The sequence below is a fragment of the Lipotes vexillifer genome, unplaced genomic scaffold (genome assembly GCF_000442215.2).
Source record: "Lipotes vexillifer unplaced genomic scaffold, Lipotes_vexillifer_v1.1 scaffold914, whole genome shotgun sequence".
Taxonomy (NCBI): domain Eukaryota; kingdom Metazoa; phylum Chordata; class Mammalia; order Artiodactyla; family Lipotidae; genus Lipotes; species Lipotes vexillifer.
The window spans coordinates 73,370-88,940 of NW_006780388.1; the positions used below are offsets into that span (position 1 = coordinate 73,370).

The 15,571-nt window shown below is 51.3% G+C and overlaps 2 protein-coding genes across 2 annotated transcripts in view; one reads left to right on the forward strand and one right to left on the reverse strand.

The window, feature by feature from the left end:
* The first annotated feature begins 1,561 nt into the window (after positions 1 to 1,561).
* EEF2KMT (eukaryotic elongation factor 2 lysine methyltransferase) lies at positions 1,562 to 13,025 on the forward strand. Its single transcript, XM_007453449.1, has 7 exons — positions 1,562 to 1,620; positions 3,504 to 3,584; positions 4,411 to 4,512; positions 8,906 to 9,039; positions 9,124 to 9,419; positions 10,904 to 11,053; positions 12,780 to 13,025. The coding sequence occupies exons 2-7, from the start codon at positions 3,525 to 3,527 to the stop codon at positions 12,878 to 12,880; spliced, it is 843 nt and encodes a 280-aa protein (XP_007453511.1). The 5' UTR covers positions 1,562 to 1,620; positions 3,504 to 3,524; the 3' UTR covers positions 12,881 to 13,025.
* Positions 13,026 to 13,704: 679 nt separating this feature from the next.
* ALG1 (ALG1 chitobiosyldiphosphodolichol beta-mannosyltransferase) overlaps positions 13,705 to 15,571 on the reverse strand; it is an 11,431-nt gene continuing 9,564 nt past the window's right edge. Inside the window, exons 12-13 of the mRNA XM_007453450.1 lie at positions 14,973 to 15,048; positions 13,705 to 13,859 (exon numbers count right to left, since the gene is read on the reverse strand). Of these exons, the coding sequence (XP_007453512.1) occupies positions 13,728 to 13,859; positions 14,973 to 15,048 (208 nt within the window). The 3' untranslated portion in view covers positions 13,705 to 13,727. The remainder of the gene's footprint in view (positions 13,860 to 14,972; positions 15,049 to 15,571) is intronic.

Consider the following 15,571-nt stretch of genomic DNA (forward strand, 5'->3'; position numbering starts at 1 on the left):
GGTTTCCTCCCAACTCCTTTTTTCGCTGGGTTTTTAGGGTCATGGACAGGTTGTGCCTTTTTTTAGCCAGTTATTATCCTGGCCATTGGGTAACAGCTGCTGCTGCTCATTTAAACAGCCCACGTCCTCAGGGCAGCGGGAGACCACGCTGCGTTGAACTCAGCGACCAGGTCACAGACCCCTCGGGCCTGGGTGTTCTCATCTGTGTCAGCAGCATTGGACAAAGCCCTCTCAGAGGCAGCTGATGGAAGAGACAGGGAGGTACAAAACAGTCCAGGAAAGAGACGAAAGAGCTCACTTCCCTGCCCTGGGGACCTGCCATTCACACCGAGGCGCATGGCCGAGGCAGCAGCTTCTTTCTGCCAAGTCCAGGGCTCTAATGACACTGCGTCCTTTCTAATCCATAATTCAAGTGCGGTGAACCCACTGGGATGACTCAGTTTGAACATATATTCCTCCCCAGGTCTGCCCCATCTTAAGAGTGGAGGTTAGTCATTTGTGTTTCATTGACGTAAACCATTTAGCATTCTGGGAGATCATTTCCCGTCAGAAAGGAATGTGTACATTTTTTAACCCCAAATTTAAACCTTCATGACAGCATCCATGGGGCCCAATTCATATCGACTATAATTGTTCATGAGTGAGTGCTTACTCTGCACCAGTCCCATGCTAAGTGCTCACTTAGGCTCACCCACAGCACCCATGTGGTGAGAACTATTCTTACCATTGGTTTGAGTAGAAAAGAAGTTGAGAGCAGCATTGGAGCACTCAGACCTGGGAGACAGACAACCTGCTTTGAATTCTGGCCCTGCCCCACCCCACACAAGCTGTGTGACCTTGGGCAAGTGACTTCATCTCTCTGTGCCTTCATATTCTTATTAGTAAAATGGGGGTATAATGATGCTTAACCTCATAGGGCTGTTGTCAGGATTACATGAATATGTGTTAGCTAGTACTTTTTATTCTGTCAACGAATGTTTACAGAATGCCTTCCACAAGCCAGGCACCAGTATCAGCAGAATACAGACAAAGCCCTGATTAGATGGGAGAGCCAGAGAATAAACAAGTAAATGAATAAGCAAGAAAACACGGGGAGATAATGGTGGCTGAAAGTCAGTAAAACAGGGAAATGCATCAATTTAGGAGAGTTGGGAAGGCCTTCCAAGGAGGTAACATAGGAGCCAGGACCTGAACAGTGAAGCAGCCATCCTGCCGTGGAAAGGTTTCAGGTTGCTCACCAGGTGTTAATGCTGTGGCTCCCCCTGTAATTCCATTTCAGCCACAGAGCTGGTCTGTGACCCAGGCAAGGCTAAGCTGCCAGGGCTAATGCAAACCAAGAGTCTGTCTTCTGATGTTCTTTCTCTGACTCATCCAGGTGTAACCCGGAACTTCTCAAGGTCAGGCTTTCAGCTGCCTGTGCCTTCCACATCATTTGGCCCCAGGTCCCTGGGGAGAGATCACTTAGCACTTTGCCAACATGTCCCATTGCATGTTTAATGTTCCTGTGATAATAATGCCCTTGAGATTTCTTTCTCTTCCCCCTCTCTCTTTGAATAGAGCCTAGAAGAGAAATTAAGGGACTCATCAGGTTCTGAGCTGCTGCTGGATATTTTGCAGAAGGTAAGAATCACAGAATCACTGGAATGCATCAGTGGCCTGATTTGCCCATGAAGACGTAACAGGTGCACACATATCCTTTAAAAAGAAAGACGCTGCATCTGGGTGTGAGCACCTCAACTCCGGCTCTTTTGTTTTCTTAGATAAAGACATCAGAATATACAACAAGCTGCATGAGAGGAGGGAACCTGGGGGGTGTTTTTTTAAACCATCCACAGAGAAAGTGGAGATGACAGCTGTAGGAACATCTAGCATTTGCTAGCTGCTCAGAGACTTTTTTTTTTAACATTTAAGGGGAAAAGAAGCAGGCAAGTCTTGCCCACCCGTGTGTCTTTTCTAGTTGTGGATGGGCCCCTGCTTTTTGTAGGTGGGGTTTGGACTCTAAGGTGCATCTGGGTGCAGGTAGAGGAGGGACCACCACTCTGCCCAGCCTGTCCCACTCTGCCTGCCCCTGGCCATGTGGGTCAGTGTACATCACACTGCATCCGGGCTCTCTACCCTCTTAAGGGTCATGAATCCTTCTGAAAACCCAAAGGTGTAGACACTACCCCAAGGAAAAAATGCTCCAGAAGAGTACATTTTGTGTACAAATGCATGGGAATCATACACACCCCTCCAACCACTGGTCCTGTCCAAAGAGCCCAGGGTCAGAATTCCTGTCTGGAGGGTGAACCAAGAGTATCCATCTGACCACCGTGTCGAGAAGATGCAGCCAAGCTAGGGAAGATTCCCAGGAGATCCAGCAGTTCAGGACTGTGAGCTCAGACCTCTCTGAGGCCATTGTCATGCAGTCTGCTCTGATTTTTCACCCCAGGGTTAAAACCTAACACCCACCAAGCCCCTGAAGAGTTGTGTGGGCATTTTGTTGCCCTTGAGTAAAATCACATCCCTCCGGCCAACAGGTCCCATGTGACACAGGCCCTACTCTCACTGTTCCCATCCCCTGCCCTCCCAAAATGCCAGGTGGGGGCCTGCACAAGCTACCCAGCTGCCTGGAACTCGTTCCCCTGCTCTCTGCTTCTCTCAGCTTCAGCCGAAGAGTTGCCCTCAGAGCCCCCATCCCTCTCCACTACATCCCAGGCAGAGTCCCCACCTTCCTCTGTCCTAGTCAGCGCAGCACCCCACCCGAGGGTGTGATCTCCAGGAGGGCAGGTGCTGAATCTGCCTTGTCATACCATTTGGAGCTCTCACCCCTTCCATGGAGCCAGACAGTCCCACATTTGTCCTCACTACAAACTCTAGTTCCTGCTGGCTGCTCTGGGAAGGGGCATGTCTTAGTCCTGCTATAACAGAACCCCACAGACTGGGTGGCTTGTGAACAACAGGAATTTATTTCTCACAGTTCTAGAGGCTGTGAAGTCCAAGATCAAGGTGCCAGGAGATTCAGTGTGTTGTGTGGGCCCACTTCCTGGTCCAAAGACGCTGTCTTCTTGGCTATGTCCTCAGATGACAGAAGGGGCAAGGGAGCTCTCTGGGGTCTCTTTTATAAGGACACTAATCCCATTTATGGGGGCTTTACCCTCATAACCTAATCACGCCCCAAAGGCCCCACCTCCTGATATCATCTCAGTGGGTGTTAGAGTCAACAAGTGAATGTAGAGTGGACACAAATATTCAGTCTACAGCAGGGTGTTAGCCTGAGTCCATATGCCCTATGTTCCTGCCCAGAAAGGGCATTAGAAACACTGCCATGGTCTGTGCCACTGTAGTGGAGAAATATTTTTAGGAAAGGGCTTATATCTTAAACTCTTTCAGATGCATAAGGGTCACCCAGGGCCAGAATTACAGGAATCGGATAACTGGGGTTTGCCCTGTATTCACGTGAAGCTCATGGGAGACTTAAGGCGGAGTCTCTCCAGCAACCCACACTGTGTTCCTCGTCACAGACCGTGAAGCATCCTCTGTGCATGAAGCATCCACCGTCAGTGAAGTATGCCTGGAGCTTTCTCTCAGAGCTCATCAGAAAGGTCAGTGATGGGCACTGTCCATCTGGTAACCAGGCAGCATCTAGGACTTGGCTGGCTCTCCAAACGTGGGCTTTGCCTGTTGGAGCCCAGATCCATCCCATACTCTTTGCCTGCTCTACAGATCCCTGTATAGCAGGGGGCTCTCTGGGCAACTGCTCCCAGCTGAGTTCCACCAATGAGAAGCCATGGAGCAGGGGAGGAAAGGAGGGGCCAGGGTACTTCCTCTGTGCTTTGAGGGGTCTCCAGCAGTGGCTGCATCTCCTCTGTGGCCCTGGTCCCCCATGGAACCTTCCCACTCCTACCAGGAGCCCCTGAGTGTGGGAAATGCCACCTTCTTCTGTCCTGCCAGCTCTCACATATCCCATTTCTCCTGCCCTACACTACACCTCACCCTCACCCTCTCTACACCTCTCTTTGAGGTCCCCCAGGTCCCCCCACAAAGTGATCTGTATTAAGTCAATCACATCCCAAGTCTCCCCTCCAAATTTGGTGAAAATCCTCCAGCCATTTTTACAAGTCATAGTAAAAGCAGACAGGTGGGGGCTTCCCTGGTGGCGCAGTGGTTGAGAGTCCGCCTGCCGATGCAGGGAACATGGGTTCGTGCCCCAGTCCGGGAAGATCCCACATGCCGCGGAGCAGCTGGGCCCATGGGCCATGGCCGCTGAGCCTGCGTGTCCGGAGCCTGTGCTCCGCAACGGGAGAAGCCACAGCAGTGAGAGGCCCACGGACCACCAAAAAAAAAAAAAAAAAAAGCAAGCAACCTTGGTTTGATTCACGAGGGTCAACTTAATCCTCTTGCTGAAGCTCTCGCCCTGCCCGCCCCCAGCACGAGGCTATCCACACGGAGCCTTTGGACGAGCTGTACGAGGCGTTGGCAGAGGTCCTGACGGCCGAGGAGCCCACCCAGTGCCACCGGAGCTACCTGCTGGTAGGAGACATGCGCCCTCCTCCACACACACAGTTGATTCAGGCTCCAGTCAGCCTCATGTGGCTTCAATCTTGACTCCTCAGCTCTGTAGTCTTAGACGAGGTCAGTTAACCTTCCTGAGCCTCAGTTTCCCCACCTGTAAACCAAGCACTTCAACAAATGACACCTGTCTTACCGGGTGACTGGCGTTAAATTAGGTAACACACATGAATTGCACAGCAGCGACCTGGCGCTCAGACCTCAGTAAATATTTGATGGATGGATGTTACAGGACAGCAGTCTCTCACCGTTGTCCACTGCCACCATCACCAGGCTGACCTGGTGCTTGGCCTTCTCACTGGTCACCTGGCTTCTTACCCCACAGAAGTCCATTCTACACACAACAGTTTTTGTTTTCTTTCTTCTTTAACCTTTTATTGTAAAACAAAGATACAGAAAACCATGCAAAAGAATTAGATTATTGAATTGTCGCAAGGCGGCCACCATGGTAACTGCCAGTCTAGCCAAGGACTTTGGCAGCCAGCCCACAAAGCCCTCATTTGACCCATCCTAGCCCTCCCTCTCTTTCAGAGTAATCACTGAGGTCGCACCACTGCCATATGCACCTCTGGACATAGTCTTGCCCATTAACTAGGTCTGGCTCAAAATTTCCCTTCATCTGCAGGTCCCCCCAGCTCCTTCTCTTCCTGGCAGTTTGGCCTGGACAGCTTTCCATAAGCTGGCTTTTTGTCACACACACATGGTGCTGTTCAGCTTGTTCCACTGTACTCTGTTCCCCAAAAATTGGCGGCTGGATTCACAGGCCCACTCGGACTCTTGTCTGTTTGACCCGTTTGGCAAGAAAACAGCCTGGGTCCTAGAAGGCACGTCATCTCGTTTTTATCCTCTTCGTGGTAGCACTTGTGGGTGCTTAAAGCTTAGACTCATTAATTCATTGAAAGATGCAAAAAGGTGATTTTTCTTATTTATTTATTTATTTGTTTATTTATGGCTGTGTTGGGTCTTCGTTGCTGCTCACGGGCTTTTCTCTAGTTGCAGTGAGCAGGGGCTACTCTTCGTTGCGGTGCGCGGTCTTCTCATTGCGGTGGCTTCTCTTGTGTGGAGCACAGGCTCTAGGCACACGGGCTTCAGTAGTTGTGGCACACAGTCTCAGTTGCTCCATGGCATGTGGGATCTTCCCGGACCAGGACTCGAACCCGTGTCCCCTGCATTGGCAGGCAGATTCCTAACCACTGCGCAACCAGGGAAGTCCCGGTGATTTTTCTATCATTTTGTTTTCATTCATTAGCTGGAGAAATTTTATAAGGAAATTCCTCCTTTCATCCGTATTTGGTTACCTACTGGTACAGCTAGTAGAGGAAAGGCAGAATACAGACTTCTTTCCTTTTCAAGATAGTGAATTAGTTTCCTGTCATTCCCAGTAGGGGTTCAAACCATTGCAAATCGCATCATTACTGAAGCTCAAAATGTGCTATTTTGAGTCACTTCAAATAGGCTTCTTTTTTTTTTTTAAGTAATTTTATTTTATTTATTTTTGGCTGCATTGGGTCTTCACTGCTACTCATGGGCTTTCTGTAGTTGTGGCGAGTGGGGGCTACTCTTCATTGCGGTGCGCAGGCTTCTCATTGCAGTGGCTTCTCTTGTTGTGGAGCACGAGCTCTAGGTGCACAGGCTTCAGTAGTTGTGGCACACGGGCTCAGTAGCTGTGGCCTGCGGGCTCTAGAGTGCAGGCTCAGTAGTTGTGGCGCACGCACTTAGTTGCTCCACAGCATGTGGGATCTTCCCGGACCACGGCTCAAACCCGTATCCCCTGCACTGGCAGGCAGATTCTTAACCATTGTGCCACCAGGGAAGTCCCCTTAAATAGGCTTCTGAGTCCTTTGACATCACCTCATAGTTTTCTTACTTTAGTTTATGTCAAGCTTTTCCAGACTCATCTTGTATGTTTCCTGCCCCAGACCTGGAATCAGCCATGTCTTCAAGAAGCCCTAGTTTCTTTTAGTGGGAAATGATATTTAGAGACCACAGTCTGGGCATTAGGGATGATCATTGCTGCTGTCTAGGCCTTTCCATGGACAGAGCTAGGATATGGGTGGAGATACATATCCATACTTTTTAAGAGAAAATACCTCGTGAGTCCATATTGATGTTTCTGATTCAGGATCAGAAGGGTTTTCACTCAGCCTCTTCTGCATTGGATCCCTATCTCCTTTCTTCTGCTCTGGAAATTTTGGTTCTCAAGAGCATGGGGATGATGTTAGGATATCCCCCAGCTGCCTTTGGCTTATCCCATATTATTCGTGCGTGCAGCGATCTCAGAACAACAGCACTAATCCCTCACACCAACTGTGGTTACTGAAAACAGCGTAAATTTTTATATGTGCCACCCTCATTCTCCCTACATAGACATCATAGAGCCGTTACATAGTATTACCACAAACTAAGCAGCTCAAAGCAACATAAATGTGCTGTCTTCCAGTTCTGTAGGTCAGAAGTCTGCTTGGCTCAGCTGCTTACTCTTCTTTGAGTCTCACAGAGCTAAAATCAGGGTATCTGTAGGACTGGGCCCCAGGGGAGGACCATTCCAGGCCCTTCAGGTCATTGGCACAATTGCATTTTCTGCAGCTGCAGGAATGAGATTCCATTTCCTTCCTGGCTCTTGGCCCAGGGTTGTTCTCAGCTTCTAGGAGCCGCCCTGTCCCCCTGACTCATGGCCCCTTGATTCCAAAGCCAGCAACCACTTCAAATCCCTCCTGCCTCTTTTTCTTCTGCATCTCCCAAACATCAGCCCTGATGATTAAATCGGGCCCACTTGGATAATCCAGGATCATTTCCCCATGTCACCTTCTGTAACCTTAAATGCATCTTCAGAGTCCCTTTGCCAAGAAGCACAGCACAATCACAGGGTCCAGGGATACAGGTGGAAACATTACCAACCTCAGGCACATACCGTAGTCTCTTACTTTTCAGTCTCTGCATTGGTCCGTATATTGATGTCTCTGTAGCCATTTTGGTTGTCTCAAGTTCATTTTCTAGGAGGTTCTTTAAGAAGGACTCGTCGGATGGACCTTCCCGGACTTCTTGCATGTTGATAACAGATTGAGCCATTTTTACTTGAATCTTGACTCACACCTTCTCTCCCTGAGTCTCTTAAATATATTTTTCCACTTTCTTTGGCATAAAGCATCATTGTGCAAAAGCCTGATGATAATTTAATTTTCTTTCCCTTTTATGTCATATGCCTTTTCTCTTAGATAGCCAAAGCATTTTTTTTCTTTAAAGTCCAGTAATTCTATTAGACTACGTCTCGAGGTTGTGATCGTTCTGAGTCAGTGACCTCGGGTGCAGTGTATACTCTTTCAATATTCATTTCAAATCTGTTTGTTTTCTCAGGAATGCTTTCTTGAATTATAATTTTTAGTATTTGTTCTTTGCTTTCATTTCATTAAAAGTACCTAAAATTTTGTGGCTTAAACAACAGAAATTTATCATCTCACAGTTCTGGAAGCTATAAGTGCAAAATCAAGGTGTCGACAGAGTTGTTTCTTTCTGAGGCTGCGAGGAAATGATGTGCTCCAGGCCTCTCCTCAGCCTGCAGATGGCCATCTTCTCCCCGCGTGTGTGTCCTAATGTCCTCTTCTTATAAGGACACAGATTGGATTAGGGTCCCCTTATGTCCGTATTTTAACTTGATTCCCTCTATAAAGACCCAATCCTCAGGAATTCCCTGGTGGTCCAAAGGTTAGGACTCCATGCTTTTACTGCCAAAGGCAGGGGTTCAATCCCTGGTTGGGAGAACTAAGATCCCGCAAGCTGCACGGTGCAGCCAAAAAAGGAGGAAAAAAAAAAGACCTCATCTCCAAAAAGGTCACATTTTGAGTTGCTGGGGCTTAGGACTTCAGCATATGAATGTTGGGGGGAAATGATTGAACCCATGACAATCTCTTAATTTCTTTTTGATTTTTAAAATTTTGCTCCTTTTCACTTCCTGTTTCTCTTTAAGGTTTATCTGTTTTTATGTTTTGGTTTGTTGTTATGCTCATGCTTTTTTGAGTAGCCTTTATTTCTGAAATGATGTTTTCTGTTATTGTCACACATTTCTAAGTGTTTCTAGTAGCCATTCAGGCCTTGCCTCGGGGCCCTCACACCCCCACTACTGGAGCAGGCAGTTTCCCTCCTAGGTGGGCTCTGGGGTCACTGTCCTCGGGTCTACCACGTGCCCTGTTGCTTCCCTCTTCTGTCCCCACTGACACATTGAGCTCACGAGGGTTGTGTCACCTGCTCAGAACCCGCCAGTGGCTCCCCATCACATTTAGACTCAAATCCTAATTCCTTATGTGATCCACACCTGCCCTGGTTGCTGGATTAATTCTCTCTCCCTGTTTCTGCCTAGCCCTCCGGGGACTCTATCACACTCTCCGAGAGCACGGCCATCATTTCCCACGGCACCACGGGCCTGGTCACGTGGAACGCCGCGCTTTACCTGGCAGAGTGGGCCATGGAGAACCCAGCGGGCTTTGCTCACAGGTGACCTGGAGGTGCAGGGCTGGGCACCAGGGAGGTTTGCCCACAGGGGGATCACAGACACGGCCGCTTCTCCCCATCATGCAGGACTGTCTTAGAGCTTGGCAGTGGAGCCGGCCTCACGGGCCTGGCCATTTGCAAGATGTGCCGGCCCAGAGCATACATCTTCAGCGACTGTCACAGCCATGTCCTCGAGCAGCTCCAAGGAAACGTCCTTCTCAACGGCCTCTCATTGGAGCCAAATGTCGCCACCCTGGCCCAGCACCCAGAACACGACACCGCCGATGCAGAGAGCCCCAGGGTGACGGTGGCCTGGGTGGACTGGGATGTTGTGACGGTCCCTCAGCTTGCTGCCTTCCAGCCGGACATCATCATTGCCGCAGGTACCGCCCAGCTCAGGCCACTGGTGTGTGGCCTCCCTGAAGCTCCACCTGGCTTTCAGTGCTGGGAAGGGGACAGTGAGTGCTGCCTGGTGGGAGAAATGATGGGATTTGGGTCGTGTGGGCCTCCAGGGTGACATCAAAGCACAGAGCGTGCCTCTTAGGTGCCCTAAAGCCACAGCCCTCCCATTTGAGACAGTGGCCACGCCTACTGCCACGCTAATGGCCCATCCTATAAAGGAACCAGCTCTTCCCAGCAAGGCCTGCGATGAACAGAACAGGCCCCAGGGCGCCAGACTAGGGTGACCAGTCTTAGCCAGGCCACAACCCAGCGGACAGACTTCATGTCCCTCTCCAGCAGCCTGAGGGAGGCCTCTCAGTTGCCATCCAGAACCTAAATGAATAGGCCAGAGCAGCCCCACAAAGCAAGGGAGCCGAGCTGGCCCCACCTACACCCCCTGTCTTCAGATGGGGGCGGAAGTGGCCACAGCAGCCTTGTCCTTTCAGGACCACAAAGAACAGCATGATCCTGCTTCCTCTGCATGCCCTGGGCCAGGCCAAGTGTCGGGGAAGGAGCTCTGGGTGCCCCCACCTCCGTCAGCACCTGCTTGCTTCTCCGTGCACACTTGTGTGTCCCTGAGGCCGAAGGCTCTGCCTGTGTATCTCTGTCCTAGGTCCTCAAAACGAGTCCCACAAGGAGGGACCACCCACTCTGGTGCAAGGATGGGACCCTTGAGGGAAGGGGCATATGGTGTGGGCACCAACGGGACTGTTGCCCTCCACGGCGTTCACCCAGCCCCATCTGGCCAATGGTACTGTGCTCTGGCCTGGCCATGGCCCTGAGACCCAGGCCCAGAGCGGCTGGAGCACAGAGGCTAAGCAGCTCACCCCTGCAGGCCCAGCTGGTGGGCGGGAGGGGGCTTGTCCCCCACAGGAAGGAAAGAAGAAGTCTGAGGCAGTCAGGGTTTGCTTCATTAAGCATCTTCTAAACAGGCCATAGGCAGAGAATTGATTTTTTCTTTTAAAGGAACACCAGTGAGTCCTGGATATTTTTCATGTGTTGCAGTGTCTTTTTTTTTTTTTTTTTCCTTGCGTTATGCGGGCCTCTCACTGTTGTGGCCTCTCCCATTTGCGGAGCACAGGCTCCGGACGCGCAGGCTCAGTGGCCATGGCTCACGGGCCCAGCCGCTCCGCGGCATGTGGGATCTTCCCGAAACGGGGCACGAACCCGCGTCTCCTGCATCGGCAGGCGGACTCTCAAGCACTGCGCCACCAGGGAAGCCCATGTTGCAGTGTCTTTCAGCAGCTTTCTCTGCTAAGGGTTTTTCTTTTTACCCCCGTAATTTTCTTACCGTCCAACAGCATGAACCTAATAGAACTGCTGCTTTCCAGGCCTTCACCCTGCTGCCCATGTTGGCACAACCCAGAGGCCTCTATCCTGGGGTCCTGGAGGAGGCCCTTCCAGTAACCTGGGGTTTTTATCGCAGATGTGCTATATTGCCCAGAAACTGTGCTCTCCCTGGTCGGGGTCCTGCAGAAGCTCTCTGCCTGCCAGAAGGACCAGCGGGCTCCTGACGCCTACGTTGCCTTCACCATCCGCAACCCGGAGACGTGTCAGCTGTTCACCACGGAGCTGGGTGAGCCTCGGGCCCCTGGCCGGGCTGCTGACTCTGAGGGGCTGCCACCCAGGCCTGCAAGGCCACTGCACTGGCCACACACAGGACTCCAGGGAGGCAGAAATCAGGAAAGTAAAAGAATGGGGCCCTGGAGACAAGCCAGGAAGCCCCAGACCACAGGGTGCTGGGCCAACGACCCCCCACCCTCCGCCCAGGAGGTCAGCAGAGGAGACAGGGCCAGGGAGTTGGTGCTCTGGGGAGGAGATGGCTGACACGGTGATCTCAGAAGTCTGAGACCAGCAGTCCTACTGTGTGTTTAGGGCAGGTTTTCAGAGACTTCAGGCCTCAGTTTTCTTGCCTGTAAAATGGAAAGGATGGTGGATGCCAGCTGGTATCAGGGTAGATGAGTTCTGGCCACACAGCAGTCAGGTGCAGGCTCTGGAGGTGGGTCCCAGGTGGAGCTGGGCCACCCCTCTCCAGGTCTTCATTCATTGTACAGCAGAAACATCCACCTCAGAGTTGGAACAGGGCTGGCACGAAGGGTGTGCTCGGGAAAACGGCAGCTGCTGTTACTAGATCAAGCACACAGTAAATGGAAGAGTGAGGGATGCTTTAGAGAAGGGGGTGGGGTCTGCCTGAGTTGCCACTGCTGCAGGCAGGCACTGTTCTCAGACCTGACCCGCGTCAGCCCCTCTAGCACCTGTGGGGGGGAGGTGCTGCCATCCTCTGTCCCACCCGTGAAAACACCAGGGTGCAGGGCAGCTGAGTAATCACCCAGGCGCCCATGGACTGAAGCCAGGCAGCTGGCTCCCACTCTCCACCCCCGACCCCGTGACCCCCACTCTGCAGTCCTCACCACGAGCCAGGCCTGATCAGGGTTTCCCACACATGACTGGGCAGCAGTGCAGAGCCCTGTGCTTGCCCCAATCCCCCACCCCCCAAGCAAAGCTCTCCCACAGCTGCCTCTGCTGACAGAGAGGACCAGCGCCCACCCCTATATAGCGTGTCCCACTGACAGCGGGTGTTCGGCCTCGAGAAATAACGAAGTCCTTCAGATGCTTATGTGAAAAAATATCCACGCTGTATTTTAAGAAAGCTGAGTGCTAAACAGCATATACAGTATAAACTCATTTTTTAAGCTCATTTTTATTAAAAAAATAACTGTCATGTTAATACACATATGGGGAAACTCCATACACACCAATTAACATTATTATTAACATGTTATACCCGGACGGCAGTATCATGACACTTATACACTGTATGTATGTCTAGTATTTTATTCTTATAAATACTAATTTTTCATTCCTAAAAAACTGATGACAAAACAATTCTTGCCAGGGGCTCGTCAGACATCTGTGCTTACACAGAGGACGTGAGCCCCTCTGATGCAGGTCCAGCCTCTGAAGGCACCAGGCTGAGCTGTCAGGCAGACGTGGGTTCAAACCTCAGCTCCTACTGAGCTGTGCCTGGTAACAGGATGAAGGACCCAGACGGGGCCATGACTTTCCAGGGATGCACACGGCCCAGTGGGCAGACGCAGCAAACCTGGCTGCTGTGAGCTGCTTACAAATGGGATTCCTGGTCCTACCCCTGGAGGCTGATTCCAGGTGTCTGGATGGGGCCTGGAAATCTGTAGTCTGTACCCCCGACACACACTCCCAGGCCTGTCCCAAAGCCCCACACTGATAGGGTGGTGTCACATCCCCAAACCCCACATCCTGAGACGCATATGTTCTGTCTCCAGGCCGGGCTGGAATCCCGTGGGAAGAAGTGCCTCGTCACGACCAGAAACTGTTTCCCTACGAAGAGCACTCAGAGATGGCAATTCTGAAACTAATGCTGTAGATTTATAAATGGTTTTGAAGAATAATGTGAAAATTAAATCACTGTTCTGGAAAGAATGTGATAAAACTTCCACTGGACTTGAATGTTTGAAGAATGTTAAATTCTGAATCGGGAACCACAAACTGTTCGAATAAAATATAAACTGTTCAAGCGTGTAGACCCCTCTCTGCCAGCTGGCTTAGTTCTTAAGAAAATCACCATAAATCAGAAATGAAATTTTTGGCTCAGAGATAAGCATTTCATTCGCGCAAATAAAAAAACAAACCAAGTATGTTCCCCCCAACCTGGACACACATCCCTCGCGGAGCCAAGCCCGCTGCACACGTGGCACATCTGACTGCCCTTGCAGGGCAGTGGGCTGCAAAGTCTGTTTTCAAGGCAGGAATCAGAATATTAGGGACACAACCAAGCAATGCTGGGAAAGGCAGACACCAGGAGACAAAACAAGGATGCAGAGATGTTCAAGATGACACAAATAACAGAAAAGTCATAAACTGGGGGAAGGAAAGCCTCAGAAGACAGGAAGAGAAAAGAGAGAAGGGATTCAGAGCCTCCAAAGATAAAAGCAGGCTGAGCCAGCTTCCTGGTCAACAAAAACTCCTGATTATTGAAAGTAACTTCATTCCCCAGGCAGTGCCCACTGCCAGCCTTTCAGCTTCCATCCACCAGGAGGCACTGATCTACAGAGTTTGCCCAGGGACTAGCCAGCAGTGGCGGCTGTGAGGAGGGGAGTGTGGGCCAGCTCCTGGGGAGGAAGATGAAAGGTAAGAAGGGGTGTCAGCTTGAGGGTCTCTCCATGATGTCCAGCACAGGACACCTCAGGAGTTTCAGTCGTTGGCCCGAGGGGTCACGTGTCCGTAATCAAAGGGAGCACTGTCCGCTTCCAGCTCTCATCCCATCGAAGCTGCTCTGACTCCCGAAGGTTCTTGCAGAACTGGTTCAGTTTGCCAGCAGGATCAGGAAACTTTGAGAAAAGCATCTAGAAGACCAGAACTAGCTCATCACTGCTTCCTGCCCCCACCTCAGGTTCCACCCCAAGCTGCCCCTCCTCCTTCCCAGCAGCCCAGGCTCCTGCTGCACCCCAAGCCCAGCTGCCAGGCCAGTCATTCTGCCGAAACCCTCCCTCCTTCACCGCACTTCCAGAACCACCACCAGTGTCCTGGGGTCTCCAATGGGACTCCCGCTCTGGCCCAGCTTCCACACCAGGCCTGGCTAACTAACCCTTCTCAACAGCTCTGACCCGAATGTCCCTGACCCAGCAAGCCACCCTCCGTCACCAGGCACAGGGGAGCCTTCCTGGCCCAGCTATGCTCTATCTCCTGCTCTGCTCCGACCTGACGGCACAGCCAAGCTGCAGTGTTCACCATCCATACCCCATGCTCTGCCGGCAGCCCCCCACCTCTGCCTCTGCAATGCTCTGCTGTTCCTTCCACCAAGAGCTGGCCTCTACCCAGCACTGTCCTGCCCACGTGCTGAGAACTAGGTGATGCCTGCGTTCTTTCCAGCTCTGCTAAACTAAGGTGTCTGCAGACGCCAGCCTGTGGGCTGCATGCGGCTCTCCGCCTGTCTTTGTAAATAAAGTTTTATTGGAACATAGCCACACCCCTTCATCCACAGATTGTGGATGCTTTCACGTTACAGCAGGGTTGAGTAGTTCTGACAGAGACTATGGCAAAGTCTAAAATGTTTTTTTTCTGAGCCTTTCCAAAGTCTGTTGCCCTTGGTCTCAACGATCAAGAACTGACGTGTTACTTTTTGTAATTTGTAGTAAGAAAGAAGTATCCTTTGAAGATGCCCACCCATCTCATAAGGCCGGTCCAGGAAGCTCCCTCGCTCCTCACTCTCCCTTCTCAGATCCAATCACCCCCTAAATGGCACACAGTCCACCTGGCTCTAGCATCATTGTGTGGTGTGAGCTCCATAAACCCAGACGGCAGGTGGGGCGAGCCCTGATCCCTCCGGGGCCCAATGGGGCCCAGCCTCTGAGACCGCTGCTCGCTCACCCATACACAGCCCAGGGCCACCCACCCAGCTGCAGAAACAAGGAATCTCCAAAACCCTGCAAGCCGCAGTGTGGGAGCAGACACGCTACCTGCAGCTGAGCTGCCAGCTCCTCTGAGTCCTCGAAGACCAGGCCATTTTCCTCGTGTTTCACAAGCTCGTGTAAGCTGCAGAGAGAATCAGGGGAGGTCTGAGAGCTGCCTGGAGGAGATACAGAACCCAAGGTGCCCACCTGCTCCCCCACAATTCCACCCCACCCGCAGGCTAAGCTGGAGGCAGAAACAGTCTGGTTTCAGGAAGCCTGTTCTTAGATTTGGCACCTGAATAGAAAAAAGACCTGGCAGGATACACATTAAAAATCCAAACCAATTTGGGGAAGGAGGGACAGTAAAGGGGTATGTGGACTTTTTGTGCTACATGCTCTCTTCAGTGAGAACGTTCTTAGTAAGTTCTGCCTTTTTTTTCTTAATTCCACAGCAGAGAAACCAGGTAAAAGGCAACCCTGCTGAAGGCAGACTCAGAGGTGATCAGGGGGTTGATCCCAACACTATCTGAACCCGGGATCCAACATCCTGGATTTCCCATTCAGAAGCTGGCTCCTCAGCTCATGGTGGGGCCACTGTTTCTAGAACCTTTTCTAACACTACCGTCTCCAAATGCCCTCTCCTGCCCATCTTTGACAGGAAGAGC

Excerpts from the sequence above, each read along its gene's own strand:
- EEF2KMT (XM_007453449.1), top strand. The coding sequence starts at position 3,525 with ATGAAGCATCCACCGTCAGTGAAGTATGCCTGGAGCTTTCTCTCAGAG. Across the intron at positions 4,513-8,905 it reads GCCACCGGAGCTACCTGCTG|CCCTCCGGGGACTCTATCAC; the intron begins GTAGGAGACATG and ends GTTTCTGCCTAG. Across the intron at positions 11,054-12,779 it reads GCTGTTCACCACGGAGCTGG|GCCGGGCTGGAATCCCGTGG; the intron begins GTGAGCCTCGGG and ends TTCTGTCTCCAG.